We start from the raw sequence: 27,600 nt of genomic DNA on the forward strand, positions 1-27,600 counted from the left end.
GATTGTACCTTGTGTCAAGTTGACATAAAACTAGTCAGTACAGAGACGGTTTTAAATTGGAAATTCTCTCACTCTCAAGCCAAAATTTTATTTGATTTTCTTTTTTTTAATGAACCTCTAGCTGACAATATAAACAACATTTGTTAAATAAAACATTCCAACACATACAATACAAAGATGAACTAATTTGGTACTTAAATATTCTGGAGTAACAGTAGGTATGTTAAATGTCTTTGTTTCATGTGAACAAATCAGACCTACACTAAAATGCTGTCATGCATAACACAATAATCCCAACCTAATCCAAGATGTTTCCAGGAGCATTACATAACACAAAGGACTAAGAGTCCAAAAACTGTGCCTCACCTTGAACAAACCAATACTCCCTTACTCTCTGCTTTATCTATTCAATATGTTCTTTAAAAAATAAATATAGAATTTATTTACATTATTTGTCCTAGGAAATAATCTTCTTGGTGCTCAAAGCCATGAACATCCAAAAGTTCTTGGAGCTATCAGAGATCCATACCTCAAGACAGTCATAAACAGTTGCACACAAGAAGTCTTCGCATCCACACAACACCATGTAGTATTTCAGCATGCACTTAGCTAAATGCACGAATGAAACCAGAAAGATATCATACTGAAAGGATCCAGCTGCACTGTGGAGATCAGGACCCAGCTTCTTACTAACCCAACAGATGTCCTTATGGGGTCATTCAGTTCCAGATGGATTAGGTCAGATATGTGAGGTCAGCTCAACCTTATTAGAGCACACACAAAACTGAGAGCAGCTAACAGCAAAGGGAAAAAATGGCATAATAAATAGCATATATTCCGAAATATAAATGGACATGGGAGAAAAAGAAATTCTATATATCTTTGCAGAATATTTAATGTCACCAGAATACATACATGCATACATATGGACACAGTATTAAGCCTTGACATTCTTGAATTATTTTCATTTTAAATCACAATATATGTGTATATCTTCTTTCATTAAAATAAAACTGATTTAGTGTTTTTATTAAGATTCTACAAATATGTAAACTTAAGGATACACATAAAATGTAAAGAAGAAAATATGCATAAAAGCCTAACAGTGGTTCTCATCTATTACTAACCATCTCACGGTGTAATATACCTTCATATGCAAATCCAACTTACAGACACAAACATACATGCCTTTATTACAGTCTAATCAAAAATATGCTATTGCTTTCTTTTCCTAAAAAAAATACTTAATTTGGACTATTAATGGTTCAGAAATACACCATTTAAAATATTGAGTAGATAAGTACAGAATATTTCATTTAAATATTCCTTTTTTAACAGATCTCTAAATTCTTTCATTTATCTTTTTTTTTTTTGTCTGGTCAGCTGGAGCTTTTGGTGCAAATGATATATATAGTGTTGTCACCTTTATCACATGTTAAACTCTCCCTTTTCTTTCTTCTGTCATCTACTTTCTTCCACTGATCAATCTTTTCCCCTATATCGTTACTAAACTATATTTAAAGTACTGTATCTGGATCATATATTTAATATTTTAAAATTTTCCTTGAGTTTTTGTTGTAAGATTTTCAGAGTTAATACACACATATTCTTCCTCTTTAGAAAAATAAGTACTTATGGAAAGAACTGAAATTCAAACCAGGTGTCATGGCTGTAAATATGAGTGGTCACTTCTCAGTAGAAACAAGATGCAACAGAACCAAAAAATTTGAGCACAGGGGTCTTTCCTGAGACTCATACTCCAACCAAGTACCATGCATGGAGATAACCTAGAACCCCTGCACAGATGTAGCCCATGGCAGTTCAGTGTCCAAGTGGGTTCCATAGTAATGGGAACAGGGACTGCTTCTGACATGAACTGAGTGGCCTGCTCTTTGATCACCAACCCCTGAGGAGGGAGCAGCCTTACCAGGACACAGAGGAAGACAATGCAACCACTCCTGATGAGACCTAACAGACTAGGATCAGAAGGAAGAAAAAGAAACCCTCCCCTACCAGTGGACTTGGGGAAGGGAGTGTGTGGAGAAGGGGGAGGAAGAGAGAGATTGGGAGGGGAGGAGGGAGGGAACTAGAGGGGGGATACAAAGTAAATAAAGTATAATTAAAAATAAAAAATTAAAAAAGAATGACAAAAAAGAAACAAGATGCAATAGGTTTCTGCAAACAATAAATATTATTTTCTTCAAATATGCATAGCACCATTCCTGTACCAAGACAAGGGGAATACACTGGGAGACTGAGATCAGAGAAGTATGAATTCTCGGACCTGTTTTTAAAAAGAAATGAATAAAGGACCAGCTGCTGAAAGCTAGAGAACAAAATAAAGAAATACAGTAAATTTTTGCTTTATTTTTTAAACTGAAATTTTTTAGTGATTTTTAAATTTTTTATCATCTTTATTGACAATAGATTATTCTCTCATGCATCTTTATTACAGTTTGTACTCCCTCCACTCTTCCCAGCTCCCTGTCCACCTCACCTCCCACAGAGATCCACTTTCCCTCATTTCCCATTCAGAAAAGAGAAGTTAACACTCACACATTTACACTTGCAGACCAGTGTCACAGTAGAAAGATCATCTGACCACACACCTTATTTCCTTTCTTCCTTGAAAACCGAGCTTTCTAAATCTTTGAATTTCAAGAAGGTGGCAAAATGTGATAATGGATAGTAAAGAAGACCACAGAACATTATCTCTACTATTCACCTAACAGATAGCAGAAAACACTGCAGCTGTCAAATAACAGATTTACAGAACACACAAGCAACTACTACAGTGTTTCCCTTCTAAAAGCAAAAAATGTGACAATTATACTTTAATTTTATTGGCAATGCTTTTATAGGACCTACTAAATTAATATGTATAATGATCGTCACTTATGTTTTAATTTGTTGGAATTTACTAAAAGGACATACAATTCATATTAGTCCTTAAAAATCATGAATGTGACTGGGTGAATATTCCAGAATATTCTGTAATATGAAAAGATTATTGAAACTGTCGATCATGAGGATAATAACAAAATTCTTTCTTTTTCACTCTCGGTTTTTCCCTATGTGATAAAAAAGAAATCAATAAAACAGGTTGCAAAACCAAATAAATATAATAATTAAGTCATTTTAATAGTCTGATAACTGGGGTACTTAAACATTGTAACGAATATCTTTTTATATAAATAACTGGAATAATGATCAATAAATTACAGAAAGAGTTCATATTAGACTATATAATTTAGTGACTTTAGCTTTTATTCATGATAGTTATTCTATTTCTTTAATTTTATAAATTAAACAAATTATTTTAATAAGGTCAACAGTTTCACTATTTTAAGGAAAATTTAGGTCTCTATAAAAATATTTTTTCATATCAATCATTTTGCTTTTAATCTGCTAATAGGAACTGATATTTAAAAGATATAGTATTATAGAATCACATAAATATTATCAACTGAAAAAAAGTTGACTCCAAATCCTGATAAACATAATTTTCAGCACATGCCTAATTCCTCATTCTGTCTTCTCATGTTGACATACACAAGAGTGTGAGCAAACTCATAAGTGAAATCAATTCACTCTCTATTATGAAACCACAGTGTACCAATCCTGCTCCTCAGGAGAACTCTGATAAAGTAGTCCTTGTTAACTGTGAAACTGAATTTTATACCCTGTACAACTACCTTTACTGGGAAATAGGTTGTAAGGTCAAGAAAATGTCAGCAAATGCTAAAAGTGAAATCTGCTGATTTCATTCATTTAAAATATAGTCATTGTACACCACACACATATCAAGAGTTGTATGAAAAGTGTTCCCTAGTGTTGACTTGAGTCTTATCCCAACTTCCTGATTCACAGCTAGCAAATCATATATTGTAAGGGCTCATAGAGTAAACAGTTGATGTATTAGAATGGCTTGTATTAAAGACAAGCCCTGTCCAGGTCATCTCTTTTTAATAACTACAAAATAGGAACCATATCAGAAGGTTATACCATCTGTTTATATTGGTTCTATGTTATCTGTAACAAAACCGACCTGTCCTCACCTGATAAATTGCTGCTTATTATTATATAAGCCCCATGTTACAGTCATTAAAATAAAAAGGAAAAACTGCAATGAGTGTGAGATTATTTTCCCATTTCATTTCTGCAGATTACTAATGCATTTCAGAAATCAAATCTAAGAAGTGAGTTTATCAGAACACATGTTGTCAAACTGAGGTGAGTGAAATCTTACCAAAACTATATTTGAAAACACGTAATTTAGAATGTTTGACTTCTGTTTGCACTATGGATATTAAATGACATGTTCATGTAATTGTTCTAATAACATAAAAATAAAAATAGTAAGATATGAGGCAGCCTAAAAGACAATGGAAAATGCATTATTTATTGATTGATTGATTGATATAAATAACCATGTCACTTTATTCTTAATGGGAGAAAGAAGAAAGACTACAGGAAAAGCTACTGTGAGAGAACAGTAATCAAGCCGATGCTACTGTCTAAATCCTCTGCATATCATAATGCAGTCTAGGTAGATAGTCCCTTCTTGATTTGTACAATACTTGGAGTGTACTCATCCAAGATCAGCATACCATGCCAACACCAGAATTAAGTTTTGACTTCACTTGCCTGGAATGTCGATGACAAGTCTGTAGTATGCTGGCTTTGCCAGAATCTGCTACTAATGCCTTAGTAACTATGTATTCTTGTGATGTGATAAAAGAAGCTTTTCCAATGGAAACAGTTACACTGAGTAATAAGCCCAGAAATGTCTTAACTGCCCACATTGCTCAATCCTTCAGATGACAATGTGAAAACTCTTTAGTATGCAAAAAAAGATATAAAGTAATCACAAAGTAAGCAGCTTATAGCTAAATTGAATTTTGATGAAGAATTAGAGGATAAGGAAGAAACTATGGGAAGAGTACAAAAGACATTTCTAACTTGTTCAATGTGCATTCCTTTGGGTGCTTTGTTGTATTTGTACTAGCTTGTAATGCTCAAAGTTTTAAGACAAAAACTGGAGAAGATTTAAAAAGCTACTACATTTTTGTTCCATTTGTTAACTTCCCACTGCCACTAAGCCACTGTGGCCTGTCTTCTGAACACACTCCAAAATACAAGGTGTTCTTGCCAATTTCATCAACAGCATCCACATCACAAAATCAAAATATACATATACATACATATATAATATATATATATAATATATATAGTATATATGAAATATATACTAAAGTGATATATATATATATCACTTTAGTATATATTTAGTATATATCACTTTAGTATATATAAAGTGATATATATATATATATATCACTTTAGTTCTACTCTTGAAACTCTGAGCACCATTTGGCAATGGTGGCTTGTTGTCGAAATTCCATTCCCAGGCTCCTAGGACTCTACATATCGATGATTACCCTGTTATCCATCTAGATATGCTCTCTCTTTCCTTTGCTCTCTCTAGTACATTCCTCACATGTTGAACATGAATGTGTACCGTGAGCCACATATGTCAGCACACATTCTTTCCTTTCAGTGGTTCCATGGCCACTGCTGATTATCTGTAGATTAATCTTGAAGTTGTATCTCTTACATGGTGATTCTTCATCCACAGATATAAATACACACAAGCATTTTTTAGACAACTTAACATACAGAGAACCATACCTATCCAGTCACCTCAATCACGTATATTAGACTACCAGCAATGTCCATCTCAGTTGTTTGGCATCACTATCAACGAGTTGCTTAGGAAAGAAATCTGTGAGTTAGCTTCAATTATTGACTCGCCCTCAGACCCACATACCAAATTGCCTGGTCCTAAAGTTTGACCACTGAAATACCTCCCAGCTCCATAACTTTTAATGTAATGCAATCGTCCTTCACCCTCTTGAACTATAACAGTCTCCAAATGCCTTGCCTTACCACTAGTCTTGCTCCACTGAACATATCAAACATAAACATTGTTTTAAGCAAAAATTCAAGCACACTAGTCCTTTAATTAAACCATTGTAATGGCACTAACTTACCATTATTAAATACGAGATGTTTACTATATTACATTTACATTTATTTACCTATTGATAAGTATGTACGAAGATGAGCTTTAAAAATAACGAACTTTTCACATGGTGATATGCACAGATTCAAACAACAGCAAGGATGCCTGTAAGGATATAATGGAGTCAAGGTAAATGATCATAATCCAAGATCTAGACAAAAGCAAGTGCAGGCATTGTTGGTCATGGCCAAGGATTGTAGACTTTATTCTGAACGACATAGGAAGTCACTGCAAAGATGTGGTATGGTCGATTCAAGATAAAGACCACAGACTGGGAGACAGGGCAAGTAAACTGCTTGCCAGGCAAGCATGAGAACTTGAGTTTGACTCTCTAGAATTTATGTTTATAAGAAATGGGCATGTTGTCAAATCCCTACAATTCCAGGAAGAGGCAGGAAGAGCTCAATGGCCAACCAGCGTTATAGTTTGTTTTGTTTGTGCTCGTCTTTACTGTTACTTCAGTATGCACTGAATGTCCCTGTGTCTCTTAATGTTTATTTGATCTTGTTTATTACTTCATCTGTTGTTAGTCTCTGTAACTTCATCATACCCACCTTTCGGTTAACTGAATTTCTTTACAACATTGTTTGTAAATGACTTGTCAAGCTATTATTTCAGTGAAGTTACTTCCTATCTACAAAGCTTTACCTGAACTTTTTGCTTTGTTGAGACAAGTCTTACTTTACAGCCCGAGATGGCCTCAGATTCATTCAATTCTCCTGCCTCAACCTCCAGAACATTGTGATTACAGGCAAGAACCACAACACTCCACTTACCTAATTTTTTAAGGGAATAAAATCTTCCATTTTTCTTTTTTTAATAATTTTTTTCTTTTTTATTATTATCATTTATTACAGTTTATTCAATATTGTATTCCGGCTGTGGTCCCTCTTCTCCCCATGTGCCTCTCCCCTAGTCCACTGATAGGGGAGGTAGACCTCCCCCTCTATGTGACACTAGCCTATCAGGTCTCATCAGGACTGGTTGCATTATCTTCCTCTGTGGCCTGGCAAGGCTGCACCCCAAAGGGGGAGGTGATCAGAGAGCCTGTCACTGAGTTCATGACAGAGAAAGCCCCTGCTCCCCTCACTAGGGACCCCACTTGGAGACTGAGTTTATGGGCTACATCTGAGCAGGGGTTTTAGGTCTTCTCCATGCATTGTCCTTGGTTGGGGTATCAGTCTCTGCAGGGCCCCCAGGGGTTTTTGTTTTGTTTTGTTTTGTTTTGTTTTGTTTTTGTTTTGTTTTTGGCTCTGTTACTACTCTCCTTGTGGAGCTCCTCTCCCTTCCAGGTCTTCCTATCTCCCTCTTCTTTCATAAAATTCCATGCCCTCTGCCAAAAGTTTGACTATGAGTCTCAGCCTCTGCTTTAATACCTCGATCAGCAGAGTCGTTCAGAGGCCCTCTGATTTTTCTTATATTTATAATTTCTTCTTAAACAATTAATCATTTCTTTGGTGATCTGTGTGGAACACTTTAAGGTACTCATTCTTTTACCATTTTTAGCTTGTTAACACCTTAAAGATTCTGAGAATAAGTAACTAGTATCAATAAAAACACAAACATTATATAGCCAGGCTCATGATTTCAAATTATCAGGAAAGGAATCTTTTTTTCCCCATTCACAGCTGAGCCTTGAAAAGAGATAAATCTTGTCTTTATGATGGGCAGGGTTTTTTCCTCTTTGATTCATGATTTCGATGGAGTTCAATTATTTAGGACAATAAATATTTGTCTCAAGTTGATGAACTCCAGTAACAGATAATACTAGTGTTTTTGATACATTTTTCCAAAAGTTCTATATCAATTTTATGCACATAATGTTTACAAAAAATTAAAACAGTAAGATATTTAGACACAATGTATTAAGAAACTTAGTTTACAAGAAGTCACATGGTGATAGCATCCTGACTTCAAAGCTGGCTGTGCTGCATGGTGATTGCAGTGAGTTGTGTTAAAATCAAATGAGAGAGATAGCATTGTGATATATCCTTAAGTTTGCACTGTTACACAAACATGTTCTCATATGAGTTCTTTGAAAATGGTTTAATCAAGATGGCTACATAAGCAGTACAAAATTACCAAAAGTTTGTGTTTTTATGATTTATAGGAAAGAAGGGAATGGTGTGGTTGCAGATGTTGTCATGAAATTTCGATCTAATAAACATAACACTAGAAGATCAATGAAAACCAGGATTCAATCTGTGCTACAAAGGTTGAGTAACTCAGGAAACTTGGAAATAACTCCTTCCAATGAGATCACATGCAAGTACCATTTTTATGACTTTTCCTTTTAATATACCTTTCAATTTTACCCATTCCAATCCACATATTAACAAAATGAGAGTCACTTCGTTCTTTATAACTGGACTATCAAAACTGTAGTACAATTCTAAATATAATATTTAGCTCTCTAACACAAAGCATGTTAGAATTCTCATTTTTACTTTTTACTAGCTATAAATGTTTTAAAGATTTGATTTTCTTTTCTTTCTTTTTTAAAATGTATTTATTTTTCTATTAATTACAATTTATTCAATTTGTATCCCAGCTATAGCCCCCTCCTTCATCCCTCCCAACCCCACTCTCACTACCTCTTCTCCTCTAATGCCCCTCCCCAAATCTACTGATAGGGGAGGAAGATCTGATCATAGCCTATCAGGTCCAGGTCTCAAAAGGACTGGTGGCATTATCTTCCTCTGTGGCCTGGTAAGGTTGCTCCTGCCTCAGAGGGAGGTGATCAAAGAGCAGGCAAATCAGTTCATATCAGAGACAGTCCCTGTTCCCACTGCTAGGGAACCCACTTGAACACGGGGATGTCATGAGCAATATCTGGGCAGGGGTTCTAGGTTATCTCCATGAATGGTCCTTGGTTGGAGTATCAGTCTCAGAAAAGACCCCTGTGCCAGAATTTTTGGTTCGGTTACTCTCCTGTGGAGCTCCTGTCCCCTCCAGGTCTTTCTATCTCTCCCTTCTTTCATAAGAGTCCCTGCACTCTGCCCAAGGTTTGGCTATGAGTCTCAGCATCTGCTTTGATACCTTGAAGTGTAGAGTCTTTCAAAGGCCCTCTGTAGTAGGCTCCTACCCTGTTCCCTGTTTTCTCCCTCTTCCAATGTCTGTCCTGTTTGCCTTTCTGAATGAGGATTGATCAACTTACCAAGGGTCCTCCTCCTTGCTTAGCTTCTTTAGGTGTACAGATTTTAGTATATTTATCCTATATTATATGTCTAAAATCCACTTATAAGTGAGTATATACCATGTGTGTCTTTCTGCTTCTGGGATACCTCACTCAGGATGATCTTTTCTAGTTCTCACCATTTGCCTACAAATTTCATGATTTCCTTGTTTTAATTGCTGAGTAGTATTCCATTGTGTAAATGTACCACAATTTCTGTATACATTCCTCAACTGAGGGACATCTGGGTTGTTTCCAGGTTCTAGCTATTACAAATAAAGCTGCTATGAACATGGTTGAACAAATGTCCTTGTTGTGTACTTGAGCATCTTTTGGATATATGCCTAGGAGTGGTATAGCTGGATCATGAGGAAGCACTATTCCTAGTTGTCTGAGAAAGAGCCAGATTGATTTCCAAAGTGTTTGTACAAGGTTACATTCCCACCAACAATGGAGGAGGGTTTCCCTTTCTCCACATCTTCTCCAGCATGTATTGTCACTTGAGTTTTTGATCTTAGCCATTCTGATGGGTGTAAGGTGAAATCTCAGAGTTGTTTTGATTTTCATTTCCCTGATGACTAAGGATACTGAGTATTTCTTTAAGTGTTTGTCATTTGATATTCCTCTATTGAGAATTCTGTTTAGCTCTCTACCCCATTTTTTAATTGGATTACTTGATTTGTTGCTTTTTAACTTCTTTAGTTCTTTATATATACTGGATATTAGCCCTCTGTCAAATATAAGGTTGGTAAAGATCCTTTCCCAGTCTGTAGACTGTCATTTTGTTCTAATGACAGTGTCCTTTGCTTTACAGAAGCTTTTCAGTTTCATGAGGTCTTATTTATTGATTGTTGATCTTAGAGCCTGTGCTGTAGGTGTTCTGGTCAGGAAGTTGTAACATGGGAAGAGATCTATTTTCTAGTGTCCATGCAAGGGCAATAAATTTTAGCTTATTTTAGCATGTCTTTTTTCTGTTCTGTTTTGAGTCCTGCATCGAATGACATAACATGATCAAAAGAAAAACTTATTCATTTTCTTTCTGAAATTGATTAGGTAATTTCTTTAAGGCTGTTCCTATAGCAGTGAATTTTAGAGTTTGGAATCTGAAAGGACTTATGGCTTCACTTGATCTTTGTAAAATGGGAAACATAATTCCTGACTGATATCTCCAATCTGCTTAAGGAAAAAATGTGAAAATGTCTTTTTTAAGTTTTTAATTTTATAAAAATGTATTATGAAAAAACTTTAGAAATAAACAAAAATGCTTAAAAAATATTTTACATATACTTATATATGGGTTACAGAGACATTTTAATATATGTGTATATATATGTATATATATACATATACATATATATACACACACACACACACACACACACACACATATATATATATATATATATATATATATATATATATATATATATGTTGTACATTGATTAGATAAGAAACTGACAACTCTCAAACCTCAAACATTCAACAGTTCTTTATTCCAGGGAATTTAAAGTCTTCTCTGCTAAATATTTTTAAATATTAATTTATTGTTGTCAATGGCAGGCTCTTTGACCTCCCCACCCACCAAGGGAGGAGCAGTCCTGCTAGGCCACAGAGGAGGACTTTGCAGCCAGTCCTGAAGATACCTGATAAAACAGGGTCAAATGAAAGGGGAGGATGTCCTCCCCAATCAGTGGACTTGGAGAGGCACAGGAAGGAGATTAGGGAGGGAGGGAGGGATTGGGAGGAAATGAGGGAGCAGGATACAGCCTGGATACAATTAATAAAATGTAACTAATAATAAAAAATAATAATAATAAATTATACTTCAAAAAAATTTATTGTTGTCAACTATAGTTCACTAAAAATATAGAGTATGAAAAGTAATTCTTCCTATCAACACATACCTGCCAGCTCATTGTCCTTTCTCTCTCTGTTCTTCTCTCCCAAACACTCCTTATAGAAGCAGATGAAAAAAAAAAAAAAACTAGCCTGTTCTCCACTTCTTTAAGTTTAACATTTTAGTTTCCACATACAAGTGAGTACAGGAGGTATTTGTTATTCTGTGCTTGACTTCTTACTAGGCACAATGCTTTCCTGTGCTATGTTGTTTCAAATAACATAACTTTGTTGTTTTATTTCTACATAATATTCCACTAGGCTTATTTACTAATCATTCATGTCCATCTTCAAATTACTGATGGACATTTTGCTGCCTAGATTTTTGTCTGCTTGATGACACAAGCTAAGGTCATCTGAGAGGCAGAAACCCAACTGAGAAAAGGTTTCTATAGTATCAGCCTGCAAGAAAGTCTGTGGGTTATGTTCTTTAGTTATGATTGATATGGCAGGTCCCAGGCTGCTGTGTTCTGCTACCCTTGGGAAATAGTCCTGGAGTGTAAAAAGACAAATTGATCAGCTCAGGGGAAGCAAACCAGAACGTAAACCTCCTTCATGGTCTCTGCTTCAGTTCCTGCCGCTATGTTCCTACCTTGAATTCCTGCCCTAGCTTCCCCCAGTGATGAACTATGGTTTGGAGTCCGTAAACTGAAATAAACCTTGTCCTCCTCAAGTTACTTTTTGTCATGATATTTCATCACAATAATAGAACTTAGTTAATACAATAAAATATATATTAGCAAGTTCATGGCGTATTTTTGTGATAGACCTGAGATTGGTTTGGAGTTTAATTGTGACTTTGGCACTTTAGGCTGGAAAAGCCATTGAGCATTCAGAGCAAAATGATCTATTACGGCAACTGACAATATAATGTTGAGAGTAGTACAGAGAATGGTGGCATAGTTTTGACGTTTCAGAAGCAACTTTAAGCTGCCCTTAAAAACTCTATTGGGGTCATTCAATATTTTGAATTAAAAATCTGTGGTTCTAGTGAACTAGGGTTGAAGGATTGGCTATGATTACCAAGAGGCCAGTATCATTGAGAAGAAATCTTCTAGCAAGTGTTTCCTTAGGGTCATCACACTGAAACCGAGGTCCAGAGCAGGCTAACATTATATTTTGTTCTGGCAGATGAAGTTGATAATATGTAAGAGTCTACTAGGTGGTATTGATTTTGAAGGCAAACAGGTCAAAGATGGAAGCTGAGGCTTGGTATAGTAGTCTTCCCTAGCACTCTAAACAACCCTGCATGTGACACATATACCAGCCTACTGACTATTTCACAACACACATCTGACATCTGGGAACATAGATGCTAGTTTACCTTCCATTTAGAATGTCTTTTTCCTTCTGTCTTCATGAACCATTTGTTAGAGTTTCAACATATAGTGCAAATGTTATTTCCTTCATGATGACATCTCTGACTCTTCTGGTATTGTTATCCTTTGCTCCACTTTAACTTTTCATTTGAATAATATTTTGGTTAGCATCAGTCTAGAAATAATTATTAAGAGAGACTTTGGTTTTCTATCCCTATTGAAGAAACAGTACATAATATAGCAATAGTAAAGTAACATATACCAATGTCTACTCACAGCTATGTTTGAAAAATGAACAATTAGCTTCTTCTATATGATATCACACTGTACTCTAATGACTGCTTAAGTTGTCTTTTGACAAGAGAAATGGATGACTTTGGAGCAGGGAAGTCTGTTAAGTATTTCATGAAGAATGTAAGTACAAACTTCCAATAGTTTGTGTGCAACAGCAAACTGGGATAAAGCTTCAAAGAGAGATTGATTTCTGGGTCACATGACTTAGAGGTTATATCCAAAAGCTTGAGGTGGAGCTCGGTAATCTGAATTTTGGCAAACCATCCCAAGGACTGTGTTTTTGGTTGTCCTGGTACTAAGCTTCACGAAATCAAGGTGAAATGATTTTCAGCTTACATTTTGTTGATCTTATTCTCGCTCTTTCTTTTTTAATGCTAGCAATCACTAACCAGGATACAGAAAATTTCTTGACTCAAGGTGAGTTCTTAAATTATTTTGTGAATATTTATAAAATTATAAGGATTTTCAGTTCAAGTCTTTTGAACTTCTTGGCAAGGCCATATCTGTGAAGTGGGTGCCTTCATTCTGAGTTCACTATGGAGGATTCTTGTTGAAAATGGATACTACTTTTCACACTGGCCTATAAAATATTCTTAAGCAATTCCTCCTCCTTAAAAAAAAAAAATGCAAGTGTAGTGATGTACAAACTATTTGGCACTCAGAATCAAGCTCCTGGCAATTTTCTCCTGGAAGCTTTGTCCCTGTTGTGTTTCTAGAGACTTGTAAATTATGTTTGATGACAAAATTTATGTAGCTTTCTTGAACCAGCAGAATGGTTTGCTTTGTTGAGGAGTTGGGTTAATCATGAGGTAATAAATTACAGATGTCTTGTCAGTGTAAGGCCTATAACTTGAAGGGAAAGTTATTGTGTTCCAAAGTCACTCCATATATACTCTCAGGCTAGCAGGACAGGCATAGCATTCCTAGAAATGTGGAATTTGTTTCTCAGACCAGCCAAGTGTAGTTAGAAATTAGTTGCATATACTTGAATTTCTGATTTATTTTAGATACTTAAGAGCTTTTTAAAAATAGTGATACTCCACTCCAATATATTTTTCAATTTAGTTCTGTGTTTAATTTATAATTATTTTGAATAAAACTTACTATTAAAATAGTAAGTATTTTAATAAAATACTTACTAAGGACTTTATTTGGAAAGGCAGGAAAGGAACCCATGTCCATGCATATTCTTAATTAATTAATCCTCTTCTATTGGGAAATTTGTAACAAAGTAACTGCTTAGTGTTATCAACCTATTACCAACCCATAATAGAAATTATTATTTGTGATACACATCTAGTATTACTAATAAATATTAGACTAAATGTGAGAAAAACTGTCATAAGTTTTGGGTTGAGAAGAACTGAGCAAATCAACCCACCCAGGTCCACTTCCTCTCTGGCATTGAAATGTTTGTAGGCCTCTCCCTCACTCTCTGTCTCTCTTTCTGTCTCTCTCTGTGTCTCTCTCTCTGTCTCTCTCTCTCTCTCTCTCTCTCTCTGTGTGTGTGTGTGTGTGTTTCTGTCTGTCTCTGTCTCTCTGCCTCTTTGTCTCTCCCTCCCTCCCTTCCTTTCTTTCCTTACGTTTCATTAATTTTTTATTTATTCACGTTATTCCCCTCTCCTTCCTGTCCCATCCTCCCACCCCTTCTCCACTTTCTGTTTCCCTTCTCCTGGCTCTCATGAGTACCAACCCACCCTGGTACACCAGTTGCAGCAGCAGGACTAAGCATTTCCTCTTCCACTGAGGGCAGGCAAGGCAGCCCAACTACGGAATAGGGATCTAAAGGCAGGCAACAGAGTCAGAGACAGCACTCTCCCATCCTCTCTCCCCACCCCACCCCCAGCTCCAATTGTTAAGGGATCCTCATGAAGAAGCTGCACATCTGCTGCATATATGTACATATACATAAGGGGCCTAGGTCCAGCTTATGCAAGCTCTTTGGTTGGTGGTTCAATCTCTGTGAGCCCCCAAGCACCAGGTTTCTTAACTCTGCGGGTCTTCTTGTGGTATGCTTGACCCCTCAAGCTCCTTAAATCCTTCTGCTGACTCTTCCACAGAACTTCCTCAGCTCTGCCACTTGTTTGGCTGTAGGGTTTGTAGGTTTCTTGAGGTATTTAAATAAAGTTATATGATGAAGACTCTCCACAGTAATTTTCCAAATAGGAACAACCATCAGCTTGCTAGCATGCTAATACCTTTTGGGTGTTGTTGTTAGAATGTGGAGCCCGTCCGGACCTTATAACCCTGTCAGAAGAGAGAATCCTTGGAGGCACACTCGCTGAGACAGGTGACTGGCCCTGGCAAGTCAGTCTACAGCTCAATAACGTCCACCACTGCGGAGGCCTGCTGATCAGTAACTCATGGGTCCTGACAGCAGCTCACTGCTTCCGAAGGTGAGGCCACAGCTACTCTCTTCCACCTGTAAATAATTAGAAAAGGAAGCTACATAGAGTCTCCACCCACTGTCCCTAGGGCTAAATATAATTGGATTGACACTGTGATAATTCAATGGAAAATATTTCTGAGTCTTTTCTTTTTTAATTCATGGAAGCATAATCGTTTTGTTTTGTTTTGTTTTGTTTTGTTTTTCTCCCTTAGCTTAATGGTTTGCTGGTAGCTCTCTTTTTCAAATGACAGTACACCATCATAGCAAAGAAAAAAAAAAGCAGATCTTATGCTAGAGCGCTTAATTTAAATGACCAGGGTTCACTCATATCAGTGACTCAGAGGTCACTCGCGTTTTTTTCTTTTTGTTTTAATTTTTTATTTTTATTATTAGTTATATTTTATTAACTCTGTGTCCCAGCTGTGTCCTGCTCCCTCATTCCTTCCCAATCCCACCCTCCCTCCCTCATCTCCTTCCTGCCCCTTTCCAAGTCCACTGATGGGGGGGACCTCCTCCCCTTTCATCTGACCCTGTTTTATCAGGTATCTTCAGGGCTGGCTGCAAAGTCCTCCTCTGTGGCCTAGGGTGAACTAGGGTTCACTTATATCAGTGACTCATATGTCACTCATGTTATCAAGAACTTTTTACACACATAATTTTTATTTTTTATGTTAATTCCACTATCTGAAAACTTTTAAATTATTATTTAATTGCATTTTGCATCTCAATCTGAGCAGCAATATCAAGCGAAACAACTCTCAACAACAACAAAAACCTTTCTTACATATAGTATATTTTTTTCTCTTTTCCCATTCTTGGATCCTACTTCCAACTGCCCTAGTTCCACTCAATAGCCTTACTGGGCCTAATATATTTGAAATATTTTAAAATATTCATATACCTATTAAACCTATAGAGTTACTTTTGTGTATATATGTTTTTAATTTATGGTGACAGCAGTGTGTATAAGCTCCATATTGTTATTAATCATTACCAATATTAATCATTACCAATACTATCTTGTGGTTTCACTTGACACTTTTTACCTTACATGTGTCTTTTTATGGTACACCTAAAAAAGCTCTATAGTTCTCAAGTCACAATAATAATTTCCTACATTTTAATAGATAATAGAGATAATACTTATCTCTCTGTGCACATATTTACACATATACACACAGTATATATATATGTATATATATATATATATATATATCATGCATCATCTTTAATTCAGAAAACTCATTCATCTATTAACAATAAAGATAGCCCTCAACCTCACTACTATTTGAATGGATCTTCCTTCTCAAAATAATATAAACAAAAGCAAAACAAAAAAGCAAAGATCAAAGAAAATTAGTTCAAATAGAAAAGATAACTATTTCAGAATCCTTTTCTGCTTAGATGAGAACATCAAGGAAGGAGAAGAAACAACAATCCCCTACATTCGTGACCACTAATGTGCTAGGATGCATTCGCCGAGACAAAGTCGAGATGACTTATTACTCCAACATGCATTTTTGAAACAATTTTCCCTGTATATTTAGAATAAAATGACAATTTAGGCTGCTAGGAAAGAGTTTAATACAATTGTGAAATTATAGTTCAGGGAAACATATCAATGAGATGTTGGTGGTAAACACAAAACACATGAAATTCTCAAAGAACTAGTATTATTAAAATAGAAGCCAAGTTACTGTTGAATTCCCTATTTAATAGCATGTATTTGCTTTATTTTATTTTGTTTTAGCTACTCTAATCCTCAACGATGGACTGCCACCTTTGGTATTTCTACAGTCCGTCCTATATTAAGAGTGAAAGTAAGGGCTATTTTAGCCCATGATGGTTACAGCTTCATAACTCGTGACAATGATATTGCAGTTGTGCTACTTGACAGACCTGTCACCTTCACCAGAAATATCCATAGGGTGTGTCTCCCAGCGCCAACCCAAAGTGTCACCCATGGGTCAGTGGCATATGTCACAGGATGGGGATCTCTCACTTATGGAGGTAAGTGCCTCTGGAAAATAAAACAGTTTAATGGCATTTGTTACTATGTAAATTTGTTTTGTTTTGTTTTTGACACAGGAATTCACTTTAATCCAGGCTAGCTTGGAATCCACTATGTAGCCAAGGCTGGCCTCAAATTCATAATCCTTTTGGAGCAGCTCAAATATTGGGGATAGAGACATTTACCATGATGTCGTCCAGCTTTGTAAATTCTTAGATGAGGAAACAGCCTGAGGAAAGTGTCTAATACAGAACTATCTGTATCATGGTCATCCCTGCTTCTAGCTACAGCTGCTGCCTCAGGAATGTAAAACAAGCAATACCCTTAGAAACCATAGAGAGCTGTAAACATATAACAGGAAAACATGGAAGAAAGGAATGATGAAAGTGTAGGGACTTGGAAGTTGGCTCAAGACACCCCAGGACTAAGTTCTCAACAAAAAGGAGATCTATTTGTCCCAGAGGGGCAGAGGGCAGAGATAAAGGACAAAGACTGGAGATAAAGGAAGAGGTGGGGAGGGAACAAGTAGAGAAAAAGGACAAAAGAGAAGGGGAATGGGTATTTGTGTCAGAGGGACAAAGGACTGTGGATAAAGAAGAAACACAATTAAAGCTTTATAAAAGTAAAAGGGTCTCAGAGCAGATGCTGAAACTTATAGCCAAACTTTGGGTGGAGTACAGGGAATCTTATGAAAGAAGGGGGAGATAGAAAAACCTGGAGAGGACAGGAACTCCACAAGGAGAGCAACAGAACCAAAAAATCTGGGCACAGGGGTCTTTTCTGAGACTGATACTCCAACCAAGGACCATTCATGGAGATAACCTAGAACACCTGCACAGATGTAGCGCATGGCAGCTCAGTATCCAAGTAGGTTCCATAGTAATGGAAACAGGGACTGTCTCTGACAGGAACTGATTGGCATGCTCTTTGATCACCTCCCCCTGAGGTGGGAGTAGCCTTACCAGGCCACAAAGGAAGACAATGCAACCACTCCTGATGAGACCTGATAGACTAGGATCAGAAGGAAGGAGAGGAAGACCTCCATTATCAGTGGACTTGGGGAGGGATCTGGGTAGAGAAGGGGAGGAAGGGTGGTATTGGGAGGGGAAAAGGGTGGGAGCTACAGGGGGCTACAAAATGAATAAACTGTAATTAATAAAAATAAAAAAGAAAGTAGATGAAAATTATGCTGCTTTCTCTATGATTGCCGCATGTGACAGGAGGTGGGGAAATGGCTGAGAAGGGCTGACTGAAAAAAAAATGTTTAACTTATTGTAAGATAAAAGTTAATTTAATGTTTGCAGTGGGTAATTAAAGTATACTGAAGAAAAAAAAAGTAAAATGGGAAAACCCATGTTGGAATGAATTGGTTAACTTTTTTGAGCATGTTAATTAAGGAGGCAAAGGGGGAGTTTTGATAGCTGTGCTTCCATGCTTTGATAGCTGGACTTTGGTGATCATCCTGAGGAGGAGAAAGTGGCTGAATAAGGGAATGGACCTTGGGGGCTAGCTTCAGGAAGACTCTAAAGGTTTTTAACAAGTCAGAGGGAGTAGAGGAGTAGGGCAAGGCCTGCCAGAGCCATGCTCTCCATGCTTGGACTGGCAAGAGTCCCTTCAAGAAGATCCTTATTAATATAGAAAGTCTATGCTTTCATGTGAAGAAAGGGGGACTTAAGATTATGATCTGGGGCTTTAATAACCCTTCAGGTACTGCCTTTAAGTTATTCTGGGATGAAATGAATCCTGTAGCCACAGCAAGGAACTCTATGTATGGATAAAAATTGATCATATTTATTCACTGAATAAATAAAATTTAAATTAAAATAAGCACAATTTGAAAGAATAATTACAACCAAGCAATGGTGAGCAATGGAAGAGAAACACCGTCAATTTCCTTGGGCTATTACAACCATGGTACTGATTATTTCTCTAGGGAATTAAAAAAAATGCCTTAGTTGTTTCAGAAATATTTCATTGTGTTCTTTTGACCCAAGCCACTTGATGTAATAGGTAATTTTTATAGCAAACATGAAAAAAATTCATGTCAGTGCTGTTCTGAAGGGATCATGGATGTCATAGATTAGTTCTTCAACTTTAAAATCAGACTAGTTTCTCTTTTGCTGCTAAATTTTCACTGATATAGTTCTCTAATTTAAAATTCATCAGTGAACAGTTTAAACAGTATAAGTCAAAAAAATTTTTTTGGCTTTTCGAGACAGGGTTTCTCTGTACAGTCCTGGCCGTCCTGGACTCATTTTGTAGAACAGCCTGCCTCTGTCACCCCAAGTGCTGGGGTTAAAGGGCATGTGTCGCCATGCCTACCGTGCATCAATTTTAACATAAGTATTAGGGCATTGTCATTGTTGGCATTGGGTTAGGTTTTTATTTACTTGTTTGTTGAGATGGATTCTCATGGTAGCCCAGAATCATTTGCTGTCTTGTAAATGTTTAAAAATAATAATCACAATAAAATAATCAGTCTTTTAAAGTTCATAAGTAACAATTAAGTTTTAACTATACTGTTTTATTTGTAAACACTGCTCATTCTAAGTCTATACTATGCAATAATAAAATATTATGCAATTAATAAAATAAAATTAATTAATAATTAAAAATAATAAAAATAAATGCAATCACCAAAAATATCTATTTTTTAAAGAACCCTAAAGATAGAAAATTTATACATAGCTAAATTTGAACCTGAATTCATGATCCTTCTATATTTACCTCCTACTTGTTGGGATTACAGGCATGTGTCACCAGACCCAACAATTTATTTCCTAACTCTAAGAGGATAAAGGAAAATATATCACAAACTCAAAAAAAAAAAAAAAAATACTTGTCTCCCTAAAGAAGTTATTCATTCTCTGCTACAAGAATCTTTGCTCAGATTTGCTCTTGCATCTTCTGGCACCTGTCTTTCAAAGTAGATAATGTTTAGAGTATTTATACTCAAATTCAGCATCAAGTCATTAATTCATATTTTCTGAGTTCTGTTTCATTTCTGTTTCTATACTAACTAGGAAACACAGTCACACATCTACGGCAAGGACAGGTCAGAATAATAAGCAATGATGTATGCAATGAACCAGCCAGCTATGGCGGAAACGTCTTGCCTGGGATGCTGTGTGCTGGAGTGCCTTCAGGTGCAGTGGATGCATGCCAGGTAACAACCTCATCAGTGTCACCATCAAGAAGTTTATAGGCTTCTTCAAGCGCATCACCCTGTGAGAGGCATAAAGACAGCCACAGTTACAGCAACCAACCTGCTCCTCAAAAAACTGATGCCCCTAATTTTAGAGATAAAATTCTTTTCTGAATTTTATCTGTCATGAAAAAATTAATTTCTAATTGCCTTGGATGGTCAAACCCATATTATACAACATAGTGGATAAAATTATTAATGAAGTATTCTGTATTTCAAAATTGGGAGCGAATAAATTTTGATGTTCTTATCACAAGGAACAATGTTAAGTTTTTGAAGCAGTAGAAATGTTAGTTAGCTTGATTTTAGTATCCAGTATGGTACCCATAAATTATAGGAACATTTTCTATATTATAAATGTATTTAATCATCAACTTACAATAAAAATAATCAGTCATTTAAAGTTTATAAATAATAAAGTTTTAACATATACTGTTTTATTTGTAAACACTACTCATTCTCAGTCCAATTAATAAAAACATTATAACATGCAACCACCAAGCAATCTAATTTTTAAACTATCTTAAAAATAGAAAAATTATTCAATATCTTAATTATTTGAAGGGCAAGAAATCCTAAATTGTATAATAGCAGAATAGGGATAGAAAGAAAAGGAGAGACGAGGGGAAGGAAAACGAAGAGAGAAAAAGAGGGAAAGGGGGGAAAAGAAAAGAAACTATTTGTCTGTAGCCTGTAATTTTTAAATTAAATATTCAAAATCAAATAGTAAGTGTACAATTATCTCCTTATAGTGATTAGTATAAAATTTAACACTGAAAGTTTAATGAAATTTAATAGTGTCTATGCTTTTGTCTAAAACTAAAGCCAATGTAGTCAGAGGAACAAGTAGTGTGAAAGTAACCATCATTATAAATAATCTAGCTTTTCAGGAATACGCTACTGCTTTCCTTGATAAATTATATGCAACATAAAGGTTATTGTCCACATTCAATACTATTTATTAACTTTTATTTGGTCATATACCCTCTCGAACAAGTAGAAAAACAGTGGTACTCACAGATTACCAAGAACCCAAACCAGAATTGGTTTCCCCAAATGAATCATTTTAACCTATTTTAATTTATATAAAGTGGATATTTTTATCAATTTTCAAGACACTGTCAATTATCCACTCTTCTTTTGTTTCCTTTAAGTGAGAAGCCTCTTTGGTGTGGAACCCTTGCCCACCTTCCACAACAACAAATTTTCAAGTTTCATGAAAATTTTCTAAAGATCTCATCAGTCAGCTAACAACCCAGGTTGACAATTTTAGATCTACTGAAATATGGCTTACAACAGCTTGGGGAGATAACATACAAAATGTTCCTTTTGGTTTCACTCTCTCCATCAGCTTCTACATAAACAAAGTCTGCTCTTCAGGCAGGTTCATGCCATCACTACCGTGAAATTTTCCCTTCTTCCACTCCAGATTGTTACTGGAAACGCTCTGACACACGGAGTTCATGTCTCAAAAATGTGATAAATAAATAATATTCTACAAAGAAGTTTACAAGATCAAGTTCAGACATTCTTTCAAAGTTATATCTATTCTCATTTCTGTGTAACATGCCTCATGGTAATGCAACTGGTTGGTCCTTGTCCTCATCAGGTTGAGAAAAAGGAACACAGGTTCAAACATCGGAAGCTAGGGAGCAAAACTAACCAGTACAATATGTTACATGGCACTCGTGGTTGGCATTTGCTTGTCTGCGGTGGATAAGATACGATACAGAAAACTTTGCCACTACAGAACAAATAGCATTAAAAAAAATAATAATAACAACAAAATGCTGAGAACTAGACAAACGCAGCGTGAACGCCTCATCCAAAAGCACAAAGTAACAGCCAGCTCTGTGCAGTACTGGTCAAGCAAGTTGGTGATTCACATACTAACCTTTCTCTCCATCTCAGCCATTAATTAAATAGGTATGGAAAACCTAACTACTAAGAGCAGACAAATGAATGGCTAACTTTTCTAGACATACATTTGGTAATAATAGCTGGCTTTTATTAGCACTGACTATACGCCAAGCTGTGCCCAAAGTGCTTTGTGTGTTAAGCTCACTTCAACGCAGAAAAGCACCATTTGTTGATGAGAAAACTCCGGGACAGATTTGTTAATGAGCATCCTGGAGTTCACATTGCTCGTGGGTGGAGGACTCAAACTCGGGCTATCTACCTCCAGAAGTCACAGAATTAACCCATAATACAGTACGTTCTAAAAGCATCTCCCTAACTGGATGATAACATGGATAGGTGTTTTTCAGTTATTGCCATTGCCTGGTAAATGACTCAAAAGAAATGCTCTGCTTACTGCGTAAAAATTTCTTTTCAATTATTCACAAAAAGAATACTGATAGATGACTAATTACGCATCAGGCCTCATACCAGGTAGTAAAGATAGGTGAGCGACACATCTATAAATTCATTCACTAAAAAGGTATTTCGTTAGCATCTTCTATGGGATAGAGACCAAGCTTGCAGCAGTGTCCAGAACGAGGGTGGTCCCTTCCCTGAGAGACTGACTTAACTATGGCACTGCCAACAAGGACTCAGGCCAAGTATCGAGATATACGGAGTGCTAAACAAGGAGAGCTGGCCAGTGGGAATAAGCAGACCTTTAGAAGCAGTTCCATGAATGCCACAGCCTAAAAGAAACCATTGGCACCCCAAGCGGGAAGTACAAAGGAAAGCAGCGGGTCACAGAAGGCTTCCCAGGGGGGAAAGCTTGAGTTTAGGAAGCAACCAGGAAGCAACTGAAGGAGGCTCGCTGATGAACTTTCCATCTTCTCAGCCTTACTTGTAAACTTGAAGGACTTCAGTAATTTTTTTTCCTGGCTTGGAATGTTTCAAGAAGACTGGTAGGCTGGTATAGGCTGGCATAATGGCTCAGACTTCTGTACGATTGCTTTTGCATTTAAATAATCACTTGCTCTTGTTTTCTGCAGGGTGATTCTGGTGGCCCGTTAGTACAAGAAGACTCTCGGAGGCTCTGGTTTGTTGTGGGGATTGTGAGCTGGGGGTACCAGTGCGGCCTGCCCAATAAGCCAGGAGTGTACACTCGAGTGACGGCCTACCGTGACTGGATTAGACAGCGCACGGGAATCTAGTGCAACCAATGAAGATGTGCTGTGTGAAGTCTGTATCCCGAGTGTGCCTGACTGGGACGCCATAACTTTGCTTTTCAACTGCAAAGGAAACTGGAAATGACCCATTTAAACGTCCTGTTACATAGATACGGCTTAACAGTGTTTAGTATTTGTTAGTATGGATTTCTACTTTCTCGGGAAAAACCGTATGAACATTGCCTCAACGTATTATGGCTAACTAAGAGAGGGAATATGTCAAATTAGTTACAGGGTTAACTACTTTATTATAGGTGTGGTAAGTTGTATTAGTGAGAAATCAGGTACCTTGAGAGCAGAGGAACCTGGAAAGAAGGGCTTGGGGATGTTCTCTGACGAAGTCTCCTTGAAGCTGGTTGTTTATAGCATATAGGAATGTGTGAAGGAAGTTGGAGTACCGTATGAATAAAAGAGCAGTATGGAGCTAGAAAAATAGTATTTGCTTAGAATGTCTGCAAAGTCAGTGTGTTATAGAAAAAGTCAGAATAATTCTTTATAACCTGCCTATGGAATAAAAGGAGGAAATGTAATAAAAAAAAAAGAAAAGAAAGAAAGAAAAAGTCAGTCCTAACATTAAATTTGTAGGCTACGGCACAAAAATTGTAAAAACAGTAGCCATCCTAATTATTTGGCAAATTACATTCCTATACAAATATCCAATGTTGTTCTTGGGTGTTGAATATCAGAACTAAAATATTTGTTTTCAAGTGAGGCCGTCAGAGTTACAAACAGTTTTAATGGTGGATTTTATTTTTAAATGTTTTGTCTACATAAAGAAGAAATATCTCCTCCACAGAGAAGGTGAGCTGATGAATCCACACAGTCTTCTCATCTACCTTTGCAATCTCACGACTCATTAGAAACTTACCAACTTTCTACTGCGAGCATTATGTATTTAGAGTAACACAAAGCTCAGTTGCTATACTTGAATAATACATTAAAAGTTAATGATGGAAAAGAGGAAAAGAGCTGGTTTGCAAAAAAATAAAAGACTAAACATTAATATCAATACATCTGGAGACAGAAGGATCTCAGATTCATATTCTCTCTATGTCTTTGCTCTCTGTCTTTGTGTGTCTCTCTTCTATATGATTCTCTTTCTGTCTGCCTCTCTTTTTTCACACACATTCACACACACATACATACACACACACGGCCACTATCACCAAAAAGGACAAATTAAATAGACTCAATTAAAATCTATTGCCACAGCAATCAATATAACCTACAGCACAAATGGTCCAAGTTTTTATGGGCTCTCAGTGTAGCTAAAGCTTGGTTGGGTATGATCACCTGTGTGTCATGGCTTCCCTGTAAAGCTAACTCCTTATACCTGGCGATGAAAGACGTTTAAGACGCCACAATGACAACTTTTCGCACTAAGATAAAATAATGAAAACTGAATTAAAGCAAATTCCTTTGACAGAAAAGGATTTGAAAATGTAAATGACTCTTGGAAAATCTTTGGCACATTTTATTTCAAATAAACTTTTTATAATCTTTTCTGCCTAATTATTTATGGAAGCTATGATTGCTGAAGGATGATACAAAACAATTTATTTTAATTGGTTGTCTAATAAGAGAACTTCCAGCCTGACTCTAAAAGCTCCATAGGTTCTGCCACCTATAATCAAGCCCTATAACTGAGGCTGCGTCCAGCCAGCTTGACACTCCCTTGGTACATCCTGTGAAGACAGCATTAAACTGGTTATTTAGAGAAAACCTCACGGGGAGGGTGTCTGTACGTGAGCATACGTGTTATTTGTATGTGAGTGCACATTTGTCATCACATAACAGACATGCTTGTGTTTATTCCTATGTTAGATGCTACTTCTAAGATAACACTTATTTTGCAGAAAATAGAACAAATGCATTAAAATGCTAAAATATCCTTTACTAAAATATGTACTTTTTACAGAGATATTTTAAAACCAAGGGGGCATGTGCAGGCTGGTTAAAAAAGCTCCTTTCTCTCTTTGCCTCCCTCCCTCCTTTCCACTCTCTTTTCCTCTTTCTCTTTCTCTCTCACTCACCCCTTTTCTCCTTCTTTTTGTTACCAATAGATTCCACTTTACAGAGACCTAGCAACTTCACGAAATTAAATGTGAACATTTACAGGGGCATGGTAATTTATAAATTCTTGCAGATCTTAAAAATTCATATTGAATTCTTAAAGAAATTTCTCAGGATCATAACTGAGTTGCAGAATTCATTAATGCTAAGAAAATCCAGTGTAAGATATACAATGATGCATATTAGTCAATTTTAACAATAAGAAGTGAGTATTTGATATTCAAACAAGGGTTAAAATGGTGAGCATGACTAATGAAAAGATAAAACATCTAAGAAATATAAGAAAAACAATTGACTACAAGTGGGACTTGGTATAAATCTCAATTTTATAGTGTAGCTTATTCATTTAATAAATATATTAACCCCTACTTCTGTTTCTGTGCTCACTCACTACTTCTGTTTCTGTGTTCTCTCTGAGGAAGAAATGAAACAAAGGCAAATGAGTGTTGCTCTTAAGACCCTCAGGTAATAAAAACGTACAGATTTTAGAATATGATTAGTAAAAAAAAAGAGCAGCACATTTATTTTAAAAATAATAAAATAATGGGGAAGACCTTAGAAAAGGTATAAAATATACTTATTTTATAATAAAATGAAAGATAAATCTTCTAAAGCATTAATATGTCACAAACCCTGGAAATCACCCTCTGGACTGGCAACAGGAAACTGGCAGCATTGCAGAATATGAATCTATATCTTAAACAGGACCTTCACTATTAGCTTTTTCCTCATATGTTTTACTCATTTTCTGAACATGAAATGATTCAGAACCCTACATAGATTATTCTTCATTTGTCTACAGAGACTCAAAAATAAATTAAGAGCTAGGGAAATAACACAGTGAATAAGCATCAGTTGTATCTTCATGGGGGTCTGTGTTGAATCCCAAAATTCCATGTAAAAAAATGAGTACAGAGTATGTGTTTGCAAACCTAGCACTGAAGAGGCAGAGGTAGGTGACTCCCTGAGTCTCACTGATCAGCCTAACTGAATTGGTGAACCATGGGTCCCAGTGAGGCATCCTGTCCCCAAAACACCAATATGGATGTTTCTTTAGGATCAATACCAAGGCCTCCACATGCCTGCACACACATTTGCATGTGTACCCAAACATACACAGGAATATCACACACACACAGATACACACAAGTTAAATCTGTGCTGTTGCTACACAGCTAGTTTGACTAATCCTCTAAAGAAAAAAAAAACATTTCTTAGTTTTAGTGGTTTACTTCAATGAAGGGGCAGCTCTCTTGAAGGATAAAGTGTGTTTTCATGAAAGATTGTTGGATAAAAGCTGGATGAATATTTCCAAGAATTTCCAAGATCTTATCCCAATCGAAAAGGCTACCAAAAATAAGTAAATAGTTTTAGGAGTATCTCTACAAGAAAAAGATAATTGTTAAATATTGGGGGCATTTATATATTTGCATGTTTAATCTAATAGACAATCACAAAACAAAAAAAATCATTTATGAAATTAAACCAATCAGAATTATGATTAAGTGGTACAAATCTTGTGGGAGTAACAAATCAGTATCTATCTGAGATGGAACCCATTCCCCATACTGCTTGGATGGCCAAGAAACTGAGAATAGATAGCCTGGGGATCCAGGGAAAGACTATATACTGCTGTTCTGCTAAGGGAACATAGCAATGAAATAACTCCTAATGATATTCTGTCATACTCATAGATCAGTGCCTGGCTCAGCCATCATCAGAGAAACTTCCTCCTACAGCAGATGGGAACAAATACAGAGACAATGTGCAGAGAGAGAGAGAACTTGTAACACTCAGCCCTAAAAGGGATGTCTCCATCGAATCGTTACCTGAAGGGGTCAAGGAATTCTGTAGAAGAGGCAGGAAGAGCTTAAGAGCTAGAGTGGACTGAGGACACCAGGGAATCAAGGCCTTCTACACAAACAGGTTTGGCAAATACATGAACTAAGAGAGACTGTGGCAATTACATGAACTCAGAGAGACTGGCAGCACAGGGCCTGCAAAGGTCTGCCCTAGATGGGGATCTAG

General features: G+C 36.4%; 1 protein-coding gene across 1 annotated transcript in view; it reads left to right on the forward strand.

Moving 5' to 3' along the window:
* Positions 1 to 23,484, forward strand: part of LOC129692698 (transmembrane protease serine 11D) — a 25,092-nt gene extending 1,608 nt beyond the window's left edge. The window contains exons 3-9 of the mRNA XM_055629170.1: positions 4,166 to 4,233; positions 8,196 to 8,350; positions 13,148 to 13,186; positions 14,988 to 15,165; positions 16,909 to 17,168; positions 20,193 to 20,335; positions 23,323 to 23,484. Coding sequence (XP_055485145.1) covers positions 4,166 to 4,233; positions 8,196 to 8,350; positions 13,148 to 13,186; positions 14,988 to 15,165; positions 16,909 to 17,168; positions 20,193 to 20,335; positions 23,323 to 23,484 — 1,005 coding nt within the window. The remainder of the gene's footprint in view (positions 1 to 4,165; positions 4,234 to 8,195; positions 8,351 to 13,147; positions 13,187 to 14,987; positions 15,166 to 16,908; positions 17,169 to 20,192; positions 20,336 to 23,322) is intronic.
* Positions 23,485 to 27,600: the final 4,116 nt, after the last annotated feature.

The sequence above is a fragment of the Psammomys obesus genome, unplaced genomic scaffold (assembly GCF_907164565.1).
Source record: "Psammomys obesus unplaced genomic scaffold, mPsaObe1.curated_primary_1811, whole genome shotgun sequence".
Classification (NCBI taxonomy): Eukaryota; Metazoa; Chordata; class Mammalia; order Rodentia; family Muridae; genus Psammomys; species Psammomys obesus.